The following is a 21884-nucleotide window of genomic DNA, read 5'->3' as shown; positions in this document are numbered from 1 at the left end:
TCTCATTTTAGAGAGAGAAATAAATTGAGGCTCAGGGAAGTCAAGTGATTAATATAGGATCTTCTGTTGATTCAGATGTGAAACAAATTTAAGATTCACAGCTCTGGGTTTTCAACTCTCTAGTCTGCTGTCTGGTAAAGAATTGAGTGTAGCAAGGCACATTGACTTTTCATGCCCTCCACATCTAATTCTGGATGAATTTTGTAGTTTTGAGCCTAGCCTAGGACAGTTCAGCTGAGCCAGCCCTGACTATGGTGGCCATTTGTCCTGTTTTATACTGGAGAGACTCGTTTTCAACCGGCTGCCCTCTGTCTGGTATGGATATGCTCAGTGTTTTTATTTTAAGACCCCAGCCTCATTCTGACTTGGCTCCAGCTACTAAGTCTGCCGCTTGGAAATGGTGTCTTTGTTCACAAGAACCAGGGGAGTGGATGCAAAAACTCTTGAGCAAGTCGGGTGGGCCAGGGATCCCCACCAATGAAACCTTCTACACTGGGGTGGCATAGGGTTGTCTCTACAGAATAACAGTGTATGTCATCATGCTGTGTGGCCGGCATTACCAGGTGACATCCTGTCTGTCTCAGCATCCAGTGTCCACAAGGGACTAATAGCATCTGTCCTAGCCCTTACTCTAATGATGTCAGCGAGAATGGACTGGTTCCAGGGCCCCAGAGAGTATTTACACCGTGGGTCCCAGACTGAATTGGACCCCCAACCAACTCATTTTCAATAGTAGGCGATTTTTCTTGGCTCTAACCTGAACTGGGCTGATCCAGATTCAATCCCTCCGGGTTCAGCTGAAACCAGACTGTCTTTGAGTGTGAAGATGTGTCTACTGTCTATGACACTTAATCCTTAACCTTCTGAGCTGTTACTCTGTAAAGCGAATCTCCTGCCCGCAGTTAGAAGACATATTATTCTGGTTTTGGACAGTGAAAGTGTCTAACAGCTCTGTTGTACTGTGCTTTTCCGAGTGCTTAGTAGTGCCCTGCATAAAGTAAGCACACAATGAATACCACTGATGATGATGAGGCTATTAGTTAACATATACATCGAATGTCATGATAAGAATAGTAATAATTTTGGTATTTGCTAAGCACTTACTATGTACTTTCATTGCACTAACCATTGGGTTAATCAGGTCAGTCAGAGTCCCTGTGCTACATAGGGCTCAAACTCTAGGTAGGAGGGAAAATAGGTATTGAGCCCCCGTTTTACAGATGAGGAAACTGAGGCACAGAGCGGTTGAGTGCCCAGGGTCACACAGACAAGTGGCAGTGCTGGGATGAGAACTCAGGTTCTTTGACTCCAGGCCCTGTTCTTTACACTAGGCCATACTGCTTCCTGATTCCAGTTTGGCCCCCAACACAAGTAATGTTCAGTCCCTTCTCACTAGGAACTTTCATTCGAAAAGGGACAAGACAGTTCTCCAATGTATTGCATAATATTTAAAAATAAAATAAAATAAATTTTCTTAGTTCCTTTCAACTTTCATTTTTGGCTGGCTCTGAGTAACTTTCTTGCTCATTTTACCCGACGGGGTGTGTTGCAGAATTCTTTTCTCCTTCTGAGAAATTTTAATGAAACACCCACTGTGTGCCTGAATTGCAGCTTCCTTTAAGATGAAAGCGAGAGAAAGAGAGAGGGAGAGGAAGAGGGAGAAGGAGGGAGTGAGGAAGGGGGAGATGAAAAAGAGAGGTAGAAGGAGCAGACATTAGGACTTTAGCCTGGATCCGTTTTTTTAGGTGATATCAGTTAAGTTCAACCAATCCTCAGTAATTCAGTGGTTGTTATGGAGTTCTTGGTGGGCCTTTTAAACTTTTATTTGGAAAGAACTACCCAGGAGGAAGCTGTCCCCCATCCAGGACAGCAGAGTGCCAGTTTTCCATTTTGATCTTGGGGATTTTAAAGGGTTAAGGACTAGAAGGAGACAGGCTGCAAAGAGCAAAAAGACCTGAAAGCCACCACTGGGGGCCTTTTCAGCCCTGAATGAAAGCTCCTGGGTCTTGTCAGGGTCCTAGAATGAGCAAGACCGGGAATCCAGCTCAAGCAGCTGTTGCCCCAAACGCCCCCTGGCCACTGATGATCATCAGAAGCTCTCCCTCAGAGGGGATGGCAAGGAAAGCTGAATGGGCAGAGTAAGGACCTAGCCAGGTTTATTAGTACCTCCAACAGTCCTTTCCCAATTAAGCCCTCTTTACCCCACCTCGTGATCTCTTCTATCTACGCACTTCAACCTGTGACCTTTGGTCATTTGACATTCACCCCACCCCCAACCCCACAGTACTTAGGTACATGTCTTTAAATTATGTATGATAAGTTACTTATTTTTTCATAATAATGTCTGTCTCCCCCTCTAGATTGTAAGATCATTATGGGCAGGGAACACGTCAACTAATTCTGTTGTATTGTGCTCTCCTATGTGCTTAGTACAGACCACATAGTAAGCATTCAATAAATACTACTTATTGATTGATTGAACCAATCCCTTTGCATTAAAAACATCCTCCAATAAGCTTTCCCTCACTCTCCCTTCGAAGCAAGTACTACAGGAGTTTGATTAAAGGTTTTGTTCAAATTCCCCTTTCTTGGGATCAGTGTTACCACTAGTAATAGTGGTTTATAGATTACTCAGGTCTCCTCCTTCTCCCACCCCATACTCTCTTAACATCCATGTCCCTCTCTGTTATCACAGAGATTATGTACTGGCAGACAAGGGTAAAATGAGTCAGTGTTTTTCTTGAAAGTGGCTCATTGTGATGTTGAAGGTCAGGGTTGGGGCTGTCCACCAGCGCTGAAACTATTATTAGTCAAAAATAATAGTTTGACTATTATCTGTAGATTTCCATTATCTGTAGATTCCCATGATCTGAGCTATTCCCATTTCCTCCCTCTCAGGGTAATCAAGCCTCTGTGTAACTGATTATCAGAGGAGCAGCATATCTTACTGGATAAAGCACAAGCCTGGGAATCAGAAGGATCTGGATTCTAGTCCTGGTTCCACAACTTGTCTGCTGTGTATCCTTGGACAAGCCACTTAACTTCTCTGTGCCTCAGTTACCTCATTTGTAAAATGGGGATTACAACTGTGAGCCCCATGTGGGACATGGACTGCTTCCAACCTGATTACCTTATATCTACCCCAGCCCTTAGTAGAGTGCCTGGCACATAACACTTAACAAATACCATAAAAAATACTTGTTGGATATTTCCAATGAAAAGTTTGCTGATAGGTGTGTATTTTCCTCATTTTCCAAGGTTCAAGGAGAAGAAACAAATGTGAAAGGCAAAAGTCTGAATCTGTCACAAGCCTCTCCGGAACTGGAAAAAGACCCAGAGTTCCCACAGGTAGTCTGCCCATTGAATGAGATTGTCCCAAGCCCCCTCCTCACATTAGAAAGGACCACAGATGGGAATGGATCACCTGCAAAAAATGTGATGTTGGAGAGCTGGACTCTGGGCCTCCAGCCTGCTCCAGGAGGAGACCACAGGGGAACTAATGAGTGGCCTGAAGGATTCTGGGAAAACAAGCCAAGTGAGCATGTCACCCATGAGACCAGGAATGAAATTGGGAATGAGCAGGAGCAGTTAATCACTTGTTTCCAGCAAGGCACCGCAGCTGATCCCAGTAATCGAGAAGAAGCCTGTGCCGCTTTGGCCTCCTCGGTAGTTCTAAAGGCTCCTGAAGATAAGGGCAATAGGCCATGGGAGACAGAAGGCACATTGGTTAATGGGCCTTCTGAAGGAGCTGACCAAGGGACAAGCTGTGATACCTCAGGTCCCTCCCCTGGAACTTCAGGGGTTCAATACTTGCCTTGGGAAGTTTGTCCAATGGACTCAGAGCTAGCAGATAAAGCCTCTGATTTATGCTCCCTCAGTCATGAGAAAACACTACATGAGACCTCACTACCTCTTTTTAAAGTCAACGTTGCCAAATCTCCGCACCCCAAGGAGGAAAATGACAAAGTTGAAATCTCAGAAATGGCCCATTCAGGCAGCAGTCCCGTAACACCAAATGATTTAGTGGTGTGCTGTGGGAGTGCTGTGCAAGAAAATGAAGCACAAAATGATATCACCAAATCAGCCCAGGTGCTAACAGCAGACCCCACCAGAGACAACGACAGCAACCTGATAAGTTCAGATGAAGCAGAGACTCTTGTTGAAAACAATTTTCTCTCCCAGTTTGAGGAAACAGGTGAACAGTGTTCTGGCCTTGAAAATAAAACAGAAGCCCCATCTGTTCATAGTCTGACTCAGGAAAACTTTAAACCAAAGTCCAACAAAACATTTTTTACTGACAATATCAAATGTCTTCACATCCCCATTGATGGAGAGGAAACCCAGGCTATTAATACAGCTATTAAAGGCCGTCAAGTCAAATACCTTGCTGTCTCAATTGCTCAAAACAATCACTCCTTCCACACCCAGGAAAGCTTATCTGATGTGCCAGCTGACAATGTTGTTCAGCTACCTTACAGTGAACAGTGTGTTCAGTTGATAAATGATTCCATAACTAATTCTACAAAACAGCTGCCTACTGAAGAGCTCCACATTATAGAGAGCAACCGGGCACCAGAAGAACATCCGTGTCTTCCTAATCTGCTAGAAGGAGAGGATTTAGGGAGTAATTCCCTGGATGAAATTGCTGACCAATTTGCAAGTGAAAAATATGCACTCCATCAAGCAGTCAATAAAAACCCTGAAGAGAACCACCACGCAGATGGGAAGGAATCAGAGGGAGATAAACACCAACAGAACACTCCTTCAGAAGAACCACGTCCTGAATCTGCAGCACCGGAGAGCGATTCCTCAGGACAATTACGTTCTTTAATTGCAAACTCTAGCTCCAAAGATGAGGCAGAAAGCGGGAAACACAGAGGACAAGATGCTAAAGCAGAAGGAGCAGAGATGAAGCCTACTTTTCCATCTTCACCGGCATATGCATTCGGTGAGCCCAGGGGAAGTGAAATGGACCAGGAAAAGGGAAAATCTGAATTGGGCAACAAGGAGACTGTAACATTAAAAGTGTCTGTTTTAGAACCACCACCACCACCAACAGAACCGTTGCATTCTGAGGTTCAAGAATCTGAAACAAAGCCTGGTACTTCTGACAAGCCATGTGAGATTTCAGCAGAACGGAATGATGACAACAGAGTACCTGAACTAGATCCATGTGAAAACTTAACATCATTTAGCTGTTCTCAGCTCTCAGAGGAGTCAGCAACTATTGAAAATAGAAACAAAATAGAAGTCAAAAGTAATGGAGATCACTGTATTATTTGTTCCCAGAATTTGAGTCAACTTGGAATCCTAGAATCATCTGTAGATCCTGATGATGAAAAAAAAGAATGTGTTAACCATCCCACAATAAAAGAGGATTTGAATATGGACACAGAAGATGTTGGGAAGAAAGGTGGTAGCAGGATAGAACCACAACATGAAGGATTTTGTCAGAAGGCAATCACCTCTTTTCTGAACTACTCAGAAATCCCAGGGTCTTCCGTTGATCCCATAAAAGAATCAAATGAAGGTGCAGAGGTAATGGAAATTTCAAGTGCAGAAAAAACAGCCCAGGCTGAAACCACACCAGGTGTGAAAGAGGAAAATTGGAGCAGGAACTTGGAAGTCAAGGATGTATTTTCACAGTGTCCTCAAATTGGACAACCCAGTGGGGAAGGAATTTCATGTCCAAGCAGCATAGATCAATGTAAAGGTGGCGTGAAGAAGGCTACAGATGAGTCTGATTTTATGGTCACTGAGCAGGAAACCCTAGAGAATCAGAATGTGAAACCTATTTCACCAAATGGGACTCCATCCAGCAGTTCTGCTGATAGACCCCAGGAAGAAGACACCAACAATTCACCAAAACAAAGTCAAGAAGCCTCTGCGAAGATAATAGATGAGCTTAAACCCAGAGGATGTGTTTGTATCAACTCAAATGAACCTGTAAATTTTGAAAATGAGTGTGCGGTGTCTTTTCCAGCTCCTTTACTTATCTCCAGTGGTCCCATTGAACCCCCTAGGAATTCATCAATTGAAGAAACTGCCACAAATTCTGTAACAGGTGATAAAATTGAAGAGCCCTCAATTGACAAGGGAAAAAATATAAATTCATCAGACTCTCCAAAAGATGCTTCAGTATTAATTCCCATTGAATGTGTCTCCTATGATAGTCTCAAATGCCAAGGCCAACCTTCCCTGTGCTTAAACCAACAAGACTTTCTATCAGGAACTTTTGAAAGGACAGAAAAGTCAATGGCACCTTGTCCTCTGGTGCCTGAGTCCCGCAAATTCCCCAAGACCCCGCCAAGTCTAGCTGTGCCCCCGGAAATGAAGACCAAACAAGACACAAATAATGGAGAGCACTTACCGGAAGGGGTGAAGAAGAAAATCCTATCCAAGGTGGCGGCTCTGAAACTCCGCCTGGAAGAAAAGGCAAATGTTCGAAAAAACTTAACGGGCATTAGGAAGATCTCAAAAATGGAAACAGCGCTGAAACCCAATGAAGAGAAAAAAGACCTCAAAAAAGGCCCTTGTAAAAAAGATGGCAAAGGTGAGGAAAATGATGATTTTCTTTAAAGCTCCTTAGGCAAGGATGCCCAGTTTATGCGGCAGTTAGTTGCAGCCTATGAGAGTCTCCTGGGGAAATCTGTAGGATGAAAGGCAAAGAGATTGGTGGAGGCAGAGGGGGAATGTGGCTGGGGGGGGGGGGGCGGGGATGACACTACAGGCGCTGCAGGCTCGTGGTATAGCACCTGAGGATGGTGACTTAAATCTGAGGTTCTCTAGGCTTGACTAACCCAGCCAGAGGCCCCAACTCTTCATTTTGATTCCTAGGACTGAAAGGGTACAGAGGTTTTAGGACAGATGGGGATCTGGAAGGGGTAGATTTCAGATAACTCCAATACGAGACAGGAACCATTTTTGTTTTCACCTGTCCTGACTAGAAATTCTCAAGTCTTGACAGAGATCTGAGGCTTTGGAGTCCAGCACGAAGAGCTGTGAGGATGATACAACTGCCTCCGTGGACTTGGCACATATAAACCTGCAGGATGTTAGTATTCTGCAGAAGAGTGGGACAGCATGATAATATTGTGTATTATTATCTGTTTTGGCAGTGTATGCCAAAACAAAAGTGTATGCAAAATGATGATAATAATAATAATAACAGTAATAATGATTGTGGTATTTGTTAAGCACTTACTAAGTGCCAGGCACTGTACTAAGCGCTGGGGTAGATACAAGCAAATCAGGATGGGGCACAGTCCCTGTCCTACATGGGGCTCATGATCTTAATCCCCATTTTATAGATGAAGTAACTGAGGCACAGAGAAGTTGAGTGACTGCCAAAAGGTCACACAGCAGACAATTGGCAGAACTGGAATTAGAACTCAGGTTCTTCTGACCTCTGGGCCCATGCTCTACCCACTAGGCCATGCTGCTTCAATGCATTCAGTGGCATTCTACTTTCCAGCTTTCCTAAATGCAAGTGGTAAAGACATTCTGAAATAGAGCTGAGAATCAATAATTCACACATTAAGAGAAAATTATCAATCATTGGTGAGATTTTTGTTCAATTTGTCACTAAATGAATGGTATATAAAAAACCATATATTCCCCAAAATGTACTCATGTGAGTCCACAGGATTATGATTTGAAAGCCAAGAAGGTCAGTATTTCTTTGCATCTCTCTGAGGTCCTGGCTTAGAGCATCATTGTAGTCCATTTGCTATTTTCAGCTTACTTAGCTAGAGGTTCCCCGAATCAATCTTTGTGTTTCCATCTATTGCATTAACACCTGCAGTGGAGGCTAGCTATCTATTCCCAGATAAGCCGTTGGTAGACAGAGTGATGACCATAGGAATTCTATCACTTTAAATGAGTCCATTTTGCCCTCTGATTTTAAAACACTTACTTCTCTAATGTTATTTGCACAGATAAAACAAGAACTGCTGATCCTCTGTTTTTTGTTCATAATATAATAATAGCAAATAGAATGACAATGCTGTACCCAGTACTATGTGAGTTTATTTTCAGGTTGTCACTCACAGGGATCCCAGATAATCACCCTAGATTAAGGACACTACTGACTGGGGTAAGAAGCAGCGTGGCTTAGTGGAAAGAGCACCGGCTTAGGAGTCAAAGGATGTGGGTTCTAACCCTGGCTCCACCACTTGTCTGCTGTGTGAAGTTGGGCAAACCACTTGACTTCTCTGTGCTTCAGTTAGCTCATCTGTAAAATGGGGATTAAGACTGTGAGCCCCATGTGGGTCAATCTGATCACCTTGCATCTACCCCTGTCCTTAGAACAGTGCTTGGCCCATAGTAAGCACTTTACAAATACCATAATTATTATTTAAAAAGGGGATATTCAAAGGCTCCAGTGGACTATCCCTGGGTTTAACTATCTTCTCTTTTTTGCTATTTCTTATCGTGGACACCACTGCCCTGCTGATGTAACCGTTGTATTTAATATCCTCTTTGTCCATCAGAATTTCTTTAATTTAGCGAAGACTGATGGAAATGGGAATTAGGAGAGAAAGGCTGAAAGAACACCAAGCTCTGGAAAAGAAATCCCTGTTGAGTTTTCAAGTGCACAACTGCAGTCTTTCCAGTGTATGCCAAAAGAGACAGAAAAACAGAGATAGGTTTCTCAGAATACAGAGTCAGGCCAGAAATAATAAGCAGGACTCAGAAATGTAGGTGGGTAAGAGGAAAAAGGAGGAAAGTGATCCAAATTTGAAAGCACTGAGCCTGAAATATGGAAAACATCTGCTAAATTTTCATTTAGGATTTTTAAAGCACTTATTTAAAACTGTTCTTTAAATGTGTAGAAGAGATAGATGGTTCTTATGCTATCTCCCTGCATTTTGACCTACCAGACTGAAAAATCAATCGTTAACTGGGAATTAGGGTGTCAACGGGCCCAGAGGTTCATCTCTGCAGAGACTTAATTAATTGAAGTCAGAGAGCAGGTCTGATTGGGTTAGGTAAATGGAAACGTGACTCTCTCATTATGGAATTGGCTGTACTAAGAAGCAGTATGGCATACCTGACAGAGCACAGGCCTGGATGTCAGAAGGTCATGGATTCTAATCCCAGCTCCACCACTTGCGTGCTGTGTAACCTTGGGCAAGTCGCTTCACTTCTCTGTATCTCATTTACCTCATCTGTAAAGTGGGGATTGAGAATATGAACCCCACGTGGGACAAAGACTTGTGTCCAACCTGATTTGCTTGTATCCACCCTAGCGCTTAGTACAGTGCCTGGCACAGAGTAAGCACTTCACAAATACCATAATTATTAATATTATTACTAATATTTTCCAATGGCCCAACACTCTGTGGGAACAAATTTCATATTCCAAATGCCACTGTGTGAAACTGTTTCCTTTGTTTTACTGTAAACCTACCAACCTTAAGCATCACTGGGTGACCCTGGTCCTGGATTTGTGCAATTTGAAGAACAACAATTCCAAGGTCACCCTGTTTACCCTCTTCATGACTCTGTAGACTTCAATCTGGTCCCCTCTCAGCCTGCATTTGTTCAAACCAATGAGCCCTATTGCTTTCAGTCTATCCTCATATGGAAGCTTTTCTCCCTGGTTATTTCAGTTGTCCTTTACTGTACCTTCTCCAGCTCTATTATGCCCTCCTTGAGCTCTGGTGGCATTATTCAAGTTATTTTTTCCTCACTAGCAGAATTTTTGTTTATATTTGCCTCATTTTTGCTCCTCTAATAGCCACTTAAGGCCAGGCCTCTGGAGTCATAATTCATTTCATGATTCAGGTTCAGAAAAAAAATTCTCATTTTGCCAGAATTGCCTGGATGATGGAGGAGTAAGCAGGTTTCATAATTTGCAATACTACATATGGTACATGGGGGGGATATCTACAGGAAGAGGCAGACATTAAAGTAAATTACAGATCCGGGAAATAGTAGAGTCCAAGGATATACATGTAAAGTGCTTTGGGGCTGGAATGAGTATGAAAATGATCATTCCCTTACTACTACTGAACTGTGAATCTCTCATTTTAAGCCCCAGTGCTGCTGAAAAAGATCCAAGCTGAGATGTTTCCTGATCATTCTGGAAATATAAAATTGTGCTGCCAATTTGCAGAAATTCATGAAGAATCCACCATCTTGTGGACAAAAGATTCAAAACTGATAGCACGGGTACACAGAAGGTAAGATGCCAGTCTCTGGACAAACAATCAAATTAATTTGTTTCAATATTTTGGACATGTTTCTTTAAAAGTTTTCAGAAGAAATGGTGTATTGGAGAAGTCACAACACAATCTAGGCTGTGAACTTCTTGTGGATGGGAATGTGTCTGTTTCTTGTTATATTGTACTCTCCCAAGCGCTTAGTACAGTGCTTTGCACACCATAAGCACTCAATAAATACGATTGAATGAGTGAACAATGGTTGCATGAATTTAGTAGCCCACTTTGTACAGGGTAAAATGAACGTATTTTTTCAAAAGTCACCCAAGTCCTGTGTTTCCAAAGAGCAAAAGCGTTCCCTCTTTGTAACTCAAATGATTGGTAGGAGGAGGGAGAGGGTTTAAAGGGAAGCTTCTGTTGAAAAGGAGGACTATATTTTACCCAACTTGTTTGGCTAATGCAGACTAGCCTCTTAGTGACTGGAAATGCAACTCTTTGCGGGTAACTTATGAATGATTCAGGATTTAGACAATCTGACATTTCTAGAAATCTCTTCCAGCTCCCCTTTTTCTATGTAGCAAAGTTTGAAATGTTTCTTTTGGTCGTGTTTTATTCTGGATGTAATTTTTATTGCACTTTGTAGCCAAGGGGGAATCTTTTTCCAATGAGTCAGTGGACACTGGCAGACAACAAGCCGATTCCTCAGTTTATGGCCACAGGATTCTTAACCACACTAGGCTCTCACTACCAAATCAATCAATGACGTTTATTGCTCACCTGCTGAGTGCTAGCAAATATATTAAGCACTTGGTAGAGTACAATAGGATGGTAAACTTTACCTGCTTTAAAGGAGTTTACAGGATGTAGGAAAAAAACTATCTACAAATAGTGAAAGTAAGATGAAAAGTAAGATAAAATAAGAAGCAGTTCAAACTCATTAGGATAGAGAAGCTGAAACACTGAATGTACTGATGAATATATAAAATATTCATATATTCACATGAATTGAAGATAGGATTAAAGTTCACAAGGAATCAATCAATGGTATTTTATTAGGGGCTTACTTTTTTAGTGGTATTTTTTTAAGTGCTTACTCTGTGCCAGGCACTATACTAATCACTGGGGTAGGTACAAGATAATCAGGTTGGACACAGTCCATGTCCCATATGGGACTCACATTCTTAATCCCCATTTTACAGATGAGGTAACTGATAATAATAATAATGTTGGTATTTGTTAAGCGCTTACTATGTGCAGAGCACTGTTCTAACCGCGGGGGGTAGATACAGGGTAATCAGGTTGTCCCACGTGAGGCTCACACTTAATCCACATTTTACAGATGAGGTCACTGAGGCACAGATAAGTTAAGTGACTTGCCCACAGTCACACAGCTGACAAATGGCAGAGCCGTGAATCGAACTCATGACCTCTGACTCTGAAGCCCAGGCTCTTTCCAATGAGCCACGCTGCTTCCTGATGCACAAAGGGGTGAAGTGACTTGCCCAAGGACACAGTGGACATGTGGCAGAACCGGGATTAGAACGCAGGTCCTCTGACTCCCAGGCCCAGCTCTTTACATTAGACCGTATTGCTCCTTACTGTGCGCAGAGCACAGCATAGTTAGTAGATATGAGCCCTGCCCTTAAGGAATTAAACTAGTTGCCCTCTAGTAGGAGAGACAGACTTTAAATAAATTTCTAGTAGAGGAAGCGATGTGTAAAGATATCTACATAAGGGCTGTGAGGGTTAGGTGAATAAGTGCTTAGGAGGATTGAGGGTTTATATATTTGAGCATAGGGTAAATTCAGATAATCCCTATGTAAGAGCTATCCTCTCCAGCCACAGCCTAGCAGAACTAATGTTTCAGAAGGAAAACTCTTCCTTGCTTATAAGAGACCGTTCTTTATCTCCTCAGTGCCTCAACCATCAGAGAGGGCAAAATGTCACATCTGGATGTGGTACAGGTAGTCTTCTGCCTGTCCTCCACTCTTATTATTATTCTCATTAAGCATTTACTATGTAAATGTACACTGTTCTAAGCACTGGGCTAGATACAAGTCATTCAGGTTGGGCACAGTCCCCATTCCATGTAGGGCTCACACTTTTAATCCTCATTTTACAAATGAGGCAACTGAGACCCAGAGAAGTTAAGTGACTTGCCCCGAGTCACATAGCAGGCATGTGGCGGAGTCAGGATTAGAACCCATATCCCTTGGACTCCCAGGCCCATGCTCTATCCAGTAAACCACGCTCCTCCTCTCCACTCCTACAGATAATCAAACAATCAATCAGTATTTATTGAGCATGCACTATGTGCAGAGCTCTATACTGAGTGTTTGGGTGAGTACAGTACAATAGCTTTGGTAGACACATTCCCTGCCTACAGTGAGCTTACAGGCTAGAGGGGTAGATAGAGCCTAGAGGTAGGGGTAGAGGGAGAGGTGGGCCGGGATTATGTCTACCTACTATATTGTACTCTCCCAAGTGCTTAGTAAAGTGCTGCGCACACAGTGAGTGCTCAATCAATGGAATTGATTGATAGGCTGGTCATCAGTCCTGCAGAGCCACGAGGACTGCACTGTACTGACCCCAAAGTCACGGTGGAGAGACGGCTCAGTATTACATGGCCCCCCGCTTCTGCCAGTCCTCCGCCCCTGCAGGGTATAAGACTTCAGTCTCAGAGGGTTGAGCAGAAGGATAGGGGCTGTCCTGGTCATCAGATCCTGGCTTCCACTAGTGAGGGATTTGGGATCTGGAAGCTGCTGGGGCTCAGTCACCGAGGTCCAGCGGTGAGAAAACTTAGAACTCTGTAAACACCATTTTTGTCCAGACTGGAAATAAATCATTCTTGCCCATCAGACAGGTCTGGGGAAAGAATGGTGATTTCCCATAAAAATAATGAATTAAAAACAAAACAACAAAAAACTCTTTTCCCCTGCAGACTTACATAGTGAATGAAGCAAGAGGCCACCAATAATAGCCTTACCAAGAGTACAAACATGAGTTAGCATGCCGGTCCCTGTGAGACTAATCAGCTCTTGTACATCCAGGGGTATTCTCTTTCCATTTCATAACTACCCCCATTAGCGTGTCAAATATCGTATAAGGTCATGCCGAGGTCAGATTACAACTGATGAGCCAAAGGAGCTAAACGAGTCTGACTTGATCACATGAAGCTTTGTGGGGCCATCAGCTTCTCAGCCCCGCACTTGAAGGTGGTGAGCAGGAATTTCTGAAAATAGAAGTGGCTCCCTTCTGGGCTTCTGTAAGAATGACAGCAGAATCAATGAATGAGTGCATCAATCAATCACATTTATTAACTGTGGTTTTCTTAAGTGCTTACTAGGTGCCAATCACTGTACTAAATGCTAGGGTAGAGACAAGATATTCAGATCCCACATGAGGGTCACAGTCAAAGTAGGCAGGCGAACAGGCATTGAATCCCTATTTTGCAGATGAGGGAAATGAGTCACAGAGAAGTTAAGTGACTTGCCCGAGGTCACACATCAGGCAAGTGGCAGAGCCAAGATTGGAACCCAGGTCTTCTGACTCCCAGGCCTGTGCCCTTTTCACTAGGTCATGCTGTTTTTATTTACTGAGTGCTTATTGTGTACAGAGCATCTTACTAAGCACTTGAGAGAGTATAATACAAGAGGTGGTAGACTTGTCCCTTCCCACAAGGATCTTACTTCTAATTTGGGATACAGACATGAAAATGAATTATAGATACCATATATAGGAGCATATAGAAGGATATGTACATAAGTACTGGGGGACTGGAAGTGGGGTGAATATCAAGTGCTTAAGGAGTATGGATCCAAATGCAGGGATGATGCAGAAGGAAATGTAGAAAAGGGATAAGGCAGAAAGGGAAAAAAAGGACTGTACCTGACTACCCAGTGTGTAGAAACAAACACAAGAAGCAGCATGGTCTAGTGGCAAGACCACAGGTCTGAAAGTCAGAAGTCATTGATTCTAATCCTGGCTCTGCTACTTGCCTACTATGTGACCTTGGTCAAGTCACTTAACTTCTCTGTCCCTCAGTTTCCTCATCTAGGGTTCAACTCCTTTGCTCCCTCCTACTTAGTCTATGAATCCCATGTGGACAGGGACTGTATCTGACTTGATTATCGTGTATCTACCCAGAGCTCAGTATGATTCATACCACACTGTAAGCATTTAAGAAATGCCACTGTTATGTCCTGTTGGTTCTTTAAGCTTCTACAGGGAGATCTGTCAAACTGACAGGACAGTGAACTGGTGAGGGTAGAGCATTCACTAAGAAATAATCACCTTGGATCTTGAGTCATTTGAAAGGAGTATAGGAAGATCCCAAATATACTCTGGTGTTTCAGCATTTTGAGGACAAATTTGAAAACGTTTTGTATATTAGGAATAAGACTCTTGCTCCACAGACTTCCATTGTAACAAGGATCGGAGAAGGAAGGGGCAATTTATGAAAACTGAGTTAAATGATCAGTCAGTAACACCTGTACAGTTCTTTCACAAATTTAACTGGGAGAGGATGCTTAAACAATGATTTCATTTATTTTAGTGTCATCCTCCCCTAATATATCTGGATTAAAAACTGACATGAAGTACAATTACCATGCCTAAATGATCATTTTTCCCTGCTGGGGTGCATATCAGCAGGATGGGAGATTGTTACAAGGAAAAGAAATAGCTTATATCTGAAAATCAAAGAGAAGCCCTGGAGGTTTAGAAAATAAGTGTTAATTATTCATTTTAAGAATCTCCTGAAAAAATCAGTACAGAACTATTAACCAGTTCCTTCAACTGAACTGTATGTGTGTAGAATTGACTGTTAGATCACTAGGTTTTTTATGTAAAGCTAAATATTAATCAGCCTTTAGAGAAAATATTTCTTTAATGACCATGTTGCAATTTCATAAGGTGCCTTTGACAACTCGATGGCATAAATTTTGCTTCTTCCTTTGCAATTTCTTGACCAAGTACCTTAATCATAACATCAGTTTTATCAATCAATCAATCAAATTTATTGAGCACTTACTGGGTGCAGAGGACAGAACAAAGTACTTGAGAGAGTACAGTATAACAGATTTGGTAGCTGTGTTATCTGCCCACAAGGAGCTTACAGTCTGGAAGGGCAGGCAGGTATTAGAATAAATATGTTTCTGTGTTTTAGAACCTGAGCGTTCATTCACTTGTGAACCAGCATTTATCTGGTTCAAGTGATTTAGTAGTAATAGTATTTCTTAAGTGCTTGCTGTATGCAGACACTGTATTAAGCACTGTGAAACAGTACCTAAGTGGAAATTGGACAGGGATGCTGTCCCTCAAGGGGCTTACAATCTGTAAATATAAATGAGGGGTGGACTGGTTAAGTGACTTGCCCAAGGTCACCCATCAGAGCAACGGCAGAAGTGGGCTTCCTGGGATTTCATTCGCTTTCAAATCTTAAATGTTTTATAAAGTACAGCAGTACTGTTCCAGAGAAACATTTCTTACTTTCTATGTGCCATAAAGAAATATATCTGATGCATAGACTGAGATTAGGAATTACCTACAGTAGCAGTGCTTTCTATCTGCTGAAGTCAAGTTAATGGACTAAGAGGAAATAAATAATGAGGACGGTGCCCGTTTTGAACTGTTGTATCCTCATCGTTGCTTTCAAGCCACGGTATTCATCGTCTTCCCGGTGTGACCATTTTTAATTGCCTAGACAACACGGTCGGGTCTTTTTTTTAAGTAAAATGATACGGCGAAGATTTCATTTCCAGAGCCATAAAACATCATAAATAACAGAACGACAGTACCAGCCAAGGAAATGCCAGGGCAAATCAGAAAAGGAAGACTGTTAAAGAGTGGAAGGAGGCACCAGGGAGGGGATGGGGATGCCCATGGTCCAGAGTATTTCAGCAGGTGACCAGAAGGGGGCGCGAGTGTAATACCGGCAAACGCTGGGAATATTGAGAAACGTTGCAACAACGAAGATGAGCAAGACACAGGGAAGATGGACTGCGCCTGGAACTCAGTGATGCTGGGGGAGTTTTTCAATTGATTTTTTGTCCTAAATCTCTCCATACGACGGGAGATGCGTCTCTTAGGTGCTTTCACAGCTGTGAGGCAGAGGAGCAGCTTGGATTAGTGGAAAGAGCACCGGCTTGGGAGTCAGAAGGCGTGGGTTCTAATCCCCGCTCTGCCACTTGCCACTGGGCAAGATACGTAACTTCTCTGTGCCTCAGTTACTTCATCTGTAAAATGGCTGTGAGCCTCACGTGGACAACCTGATTACCTTGTATATACCTCAGCACTTAGATACGGTGTTTGGCACATAGTAAGCACTTAACAAATTCCATAGTTTAATATTATTACTCTCCCTCAGCAAAACTTGGGTCCATCTCTCAGAATGTGTTCCCTTCATCCAGAAGGAGCATAAAGACTTCAGAGAAGGGACAGGAAGGGAAACGGGCCCTTTATCACATTCAAGAGATTGCTTTCTGAGCTTATTAATGCCTTCATTGTCCAATATACTGAGCAGAACTTATGCAGAACCCTGAATTTGATAACTTGAGAGCATATAATAATAATATATAATAGCCTACTCTCCTTCCCTCGTCGATTATAAGTTTATGTGGGACAGAGACTTTAATGATCTTAATATCTTGTATGTACCCAGGTGTTTAACATAGTGCCTGGGCATATAGGAAGCAAGTAATATAATCATGGTATTAGATGAAGTCCCTGCCCTTCCTTAACAAGTCCAAAACAGATGTCCTCGTCTTCTCATCCAAAGTCTGTCCCCTTGAGATTTTCACATCATTGTAGACAACACCACCACCCTACTATCTCACAGGTTGTACCCATGGCACTGAACAAAGTCTTTGGGAAAAACAGTGGGGCTTAGTGGAAAGAGCACGGGGTTGGGAGTCAGAGGTCGTGGGTTCCAATCCTGGCTCTACCACTTGTCAGCTGGGTGACTCTGGGCAAGTCATTTCACTTCCCTGAGCATCAGTTACCTCATCTGTAAAATGGGGATGAAGACTGTGAGCCCTGTGTGAGACAACCTGATTACCTTGTACCTACCCCAGCGCTTAGAACAGTGCTTGGCACATAGTAACAAATACCCTAATTATTATTATTATTACAATGTGATAGAGTTGGTAGACACATTTCCTGCTCACCAGGACCTAAAAGTCAAGGAGGGGAGACAGTCATTAAAATAAATTCCAAATAAATACTGTGGGGTCAAGGATGGGATGAATATCCAAGTGCATAGGTGAAACAAAAGGGAGAAAAAATAGAGGAAATGAGGGCTTAGTGGAGGAAGGCCTCTTGGAGGAGATATGATTTTAATAAGCCTTTGAAGAAGGGGAGAATAATGGTCTGTTGTGTATGAGGGGGGAGGGAGTTCCACGCCAGTAGGAGGATGTGGGCAAGGGGTCAGATGTAGGATAGAGGAGATCAAGGTACTGTGAGTAGGTTGGTAGTAAAGGAGTATGTGGGTTTGGGTATAGTAAAAAAAATCATTGAGAGGTAGGAGGGGGAGAGCTGATTTAATGCTTTAAGGCTAAACATAAAGGAGTTTCTGTTTGATGCAGTGGTTGTCCTTCTACCTCTACAGTGGTTGTAGAAGGACAACCACTGGAGGTTCTTGAGGAGAGAAGAGAGACTTGCACTGAATGTTTTTTTAGAAAAATGATCTGGGCAGCAGAGTGAAATATGGATTGTAGAAGGGCGAGGCAGGTTACGTGGAGGTCAGTGAGGTACAGAGAGGTCAGAGAGGTGCAGGGAGGTTGCCTGATGCAAAAGTCATGTTCAGTTCTGAACTGGAATTGCTCAAGGAAAAACTCTCAAAAGGTTCACAGTACCCACATCAACACAGGGACCTCTCAAGGAAGGGCTTCCCACATATAACATCATTGCAATCAATACTGCTTACATTAAGCGGCAAATCAAAAGTGCTTATTGAGCTTTTAATATGTATTGAGCACTGTAGTAAGCACTTGGGAAAGTACAAAATAATAGACTGGATAAACATAATCCCTGCCCACAAGGAGAAGCAATGTGGCCTAGTGGAAAGAGCATGGTTCTGGGAATCAGAGGACCTGGGTTCTAATCCCAGCTCTGCCACTTTTCTGCTGTTTGACCTTAGGCAAGCCATTTCACTTTGGGTGCCTCAGTTACCTCATCTGTAAAATGGGAATTAAGACTATAAACCCTATTTGGAACAGGGCCTGTGTCCGACCCGACTACCTTGTATCTACCCCAGTGCTTAGTACAGTGCCTGGCACATAGTAAGCATTTGACAAGCACCATAAGAAAAGGTGCTTACAGTTTACATCATCCGATGAGGAATTTCCTTGGAGAAAGGGTTCTGTATGTCTCTGTATACCACCACTCATCAATCAATGGTATTTATTGAACTCTTACTACGTGCAGAGCACTGTTCTAAGTGCTTGGAAGAGTACTATCCAAGATAATTAGCGGACACATTCACTATCCATCATCTAAAGATAGGAGGAGCTTGCTCATCATCCAGGACTTCTAGATGGATGGAACTAAGGAGAGGTGTTTGGGAATCATTTGGGAGTTTGGATTTCTTGTAGCTATAATCTACAGGCCTTTGCTGTAAAGGTGTGCATCTAACTGGGAGGTTGTACCCTGACTGGTGCGGCCAGTGGGGAGCTGTATTAGAGCGGATCTGTCATGAGCCATAATCCTCGTATGTAGTCCCTTTCGTAATGGTTCCTGAGCGGGTAAGTGGTAATATTGTCCTGGAGCATAAAAAAGTGAGTCCAAGGGAATGAAATATCCTCAGGATATTACTAGTGATTCAGATCTAAGCCCACACTTTCAGACCCAATTACACCTTCATTGTCTCAGGCAGTGAAAACATGTCCTGTTGTAAAGGCTGCCAGGGAAGATCATTTCATAATGTTTTTGTGAACCATTGGAAAGAGTAAAAACCTGCATTATCAAGATATTCTTCCCTTTGTTAAAGTTAAATCCTCATGCTGTGGTTTTGGCTTCTGTAACAACCATAAATCTTGAAAAGCTTTTCTGCAGTGGTAGGGCACATCACCCCAAATATCCATTAATGAAGACTGCTTCTTCCATCAACAACTCTGAACCCTTTGGTATTCTGCTATGCAGTATGCTCATACTTTATGTTGTGTGTTCTAATCTTTAAATGTAGGTAGATTTAAAGACATTGGGAGGATAAGTGCTCTCTCAAATAAGTTTTTATAAATTTTTTTTGTATGCATTTCCCCCAACTCCTCAAAAATGTCCAGTGGTTGCCTATTCTTCTCCAAGTCTGGCAGAAACTCTTAACCATTGCCTTTAAGGCATTCAATCAGCACTCTCCCCCTTGTTTATTATTGCTCCTCTGCCACTACACCCCAGCTGCACATATCGCTCTTAAACCAACCAGCTCATTGAATCTTATTCTCATCTCTCCTACATCTACTTCAACAACTAATCAATCGGTGGTATTTACTGCACACTTACAGTGTGCAGAGCACTGTACCTCGGGAGAGTACAACAGAGTTGGTAGTTGTGATCCCTACCCAAATGAAGCTTACAGTCTACAGCACTTCTGCATCACCTAAGTAATTTGGTACTCCTTCATTGGGACCCCTGTAGTCCCTATGTACACATAAGTATACATAAATTTAAACTTGCATCTCCCTCCTTATAATTTATTTTAGAGTCTGACTCCCCTGCTTGATTGTAAACTCTTTGAAGGCGGAGACCACATGCTCTAGACAGAGTATGGCCTCAATCAATGAATCAATCAATTGATTGATTGATCAGTTGATTGACCATTTACTTTGTATAGAGCACTGAACTAAAGCACTTCGGAGAGTACAAGCCATTTGGTAAACGCAGACCTGGGCCTCAAGGAGCTTACAGTTCATCAATAAATGAGTACTTCATAAATTCTATAGGTTGATGGGTTATTTTAAAGTTCATAGCTTTCAACACTCACTGTGTTTACTCCACAAATGGCCAAATACAGTAGCTCATCCCTCCACAATAAATAGTTCACACAACGAATTGGTTGCAGGAGAAAAGGGTGCTGGACTTCCTCTGTAAGCATCTTATAAAGATGTGACTTGAAAATAATTAAATGGCAAATGTTATTTTTTCCCTTCTAGTGCAGGAGACCATTCTACGGTGTCCTTGGCCATTGTTCAAGCTAGTAAAAAAGACCAAGGCTTGTATTATTGCTGCCTGAAGAACACTTACGGAAAGGTGACAGCTGAATTTAATTTAACATCTGAAGGTAATTCCCAGCATTGTGGATGGAGAAGGAATGTCTAGTTCCAATCATTCAGTTACTGCACACAGTTCAGTTCAGTTCTACAGTGTTTCTTGTCTCTTGTCTCCTTTCAGTTCTGGAAAAGCTTTCATACCATCAGGATATTAAAGGTAAGCCCATTTTGGATGAATGTCAGGAAAAATTGTCTCACGACTGAATCATAAAATAGATACTCCCCGGGCCAAGTGGTGGAAGTAAAATCACCTTGGACATTTACTGCCAGCTTGCATTAAAGTACAGGGAGTAGCCTGCAGAGAAAAACACGACCCCTGAAGTAATAAGTGAAAACTAATAATCCCTTTATGTCTCCAAACCCATTGACTCTGAGGTACAATAAGAATTGAAGCATTGCACTTTCTTAAGATATTAGGACCTCAATTTTTATCATTACAGTTGTGCCATTATCACAAGCCTCTGGAATGCCAAAATTAGAGCTCAATTTTGTTGTTCAGTGTATTTTAGAGGCTAAGGGCCCCAAAACTCACACACAGAAATCAGACTTACCATCCAGAATTTCTCTGGGTGGCACCTTCAATGTATTTTCGAGCACCCAGCTTTCAAGTTGCACATATTATTCCTTTGATTAGTTTTTCAGTTTTGCCTGCTGCATGAACTGCGTGAAGTAGGCCAGGTGTCTGACAGAGTAGCTCATTTCATCTATACACTTCTAAAAGACAGGAGGGCTTTCTTCCTTTCCTTTGAAACCCATAGGCAATTACAAACACACACACACACACACACACACACACACACACACACACACATACCCCAAAACAGGCACACACACATACGCACTTGGCAGACAACCTGCTCAGAAGCCACTGCTGAAGACACCTAGCTCCTCACTATATCTCTCATAAAGCAGTTACTGATATATTATAGTGATTTGCCCACAACGCAATCATCCTTGCCGGGGAGATCTATGACTATGCGCAATAGGAAATGCAAGAAGCTGGAGTTAAAAGAAGAGATTAATGAATACCACTTGAATCAAGCCTGAATTGTATTCTGAAGAATTTCTGCATGGACTGAATCTGAGAAATGCAAGTGAATATCTGTCAAGAAAACCTTAATAATAACAATAATCATGGTATTCGTTAAGCTCTTACTATGTGTCCAGCACTGTACTAAGCAGTGGGGGAGATACAAGATCATCAGGTCCTATAAGGGACTCTCAGTTTAAGTAGGTGGGAGACCAGGTATTGAATCCCCATTCTGCAGATGAGGGAACTGAAGCACAGATAAGTTAAGTGACTTGCCTAAGATCATACAGCCGACAAGTGACGGAGCTGAGATTAGAAGCCAGGACCTCTGACTCCTAGGCATGTGCTCTACCCACTAGGCCAGGTTGCTCCTTCCTGAAGGATGAAGGCAATCCATGTGTACTGAAGTTGAGGCCCACGGTATTT

The 21884-nt window shown here is 42.5% G+C and overlaps 1 protein-coding gene across 1 annotated transcript in view; it reads left to right on the top strand.

Moving 5' to 3' along the window:
* The window catches only part of ALPK2 (alpha kinase 2), a 134760-nt gene that overhangs the window by 78031 nt on the left and 34845 nt on the right, over positions 1 to 21884 (top strand). Inside the window, exons 5-8 of the mRNA XM_007659803.2 lie at positions 3259 to 6553; positions 10040 to 10187; positions 20312 to 20439; positions 20550 to 20585. Coding sequence (XP_007657993.2) covers positions 3259 to 6553; positions 10040 to 10187; positions 20312 to 20439; positions 20550 to 20585 — 3607 coding nt within the window. The remainder of the gene's footprint in view (positions 1 to 3258; positions 6554 to 10039; positions 10188 to 20311; positions 20440 to 20549; positions 20586 to 21884) is intronic.

Source organism: Ornithorhynchus anatinus, chromosome 3 (assembly GCF_004115215.2).
Source record: "Ornithorhynchus anatinus isolate Pmale09 chromosome 3, mOrnAna1.pri.v4, whole genome shotgun sequence".
In the NCBI taxonomy this organism is placed as follows: Eukaryota; Metazoa; Chordata; class Mammalia; order Monotremata; family Ornithorhynchidae; genus Ornithorhynchus; species Ornithorhynchus anatinus.
The sequence above is the reverse complement of the archived record's forward strand: the minus strand, read 5'-3'. Positions and strand labels throughout refer to the sequence as shown.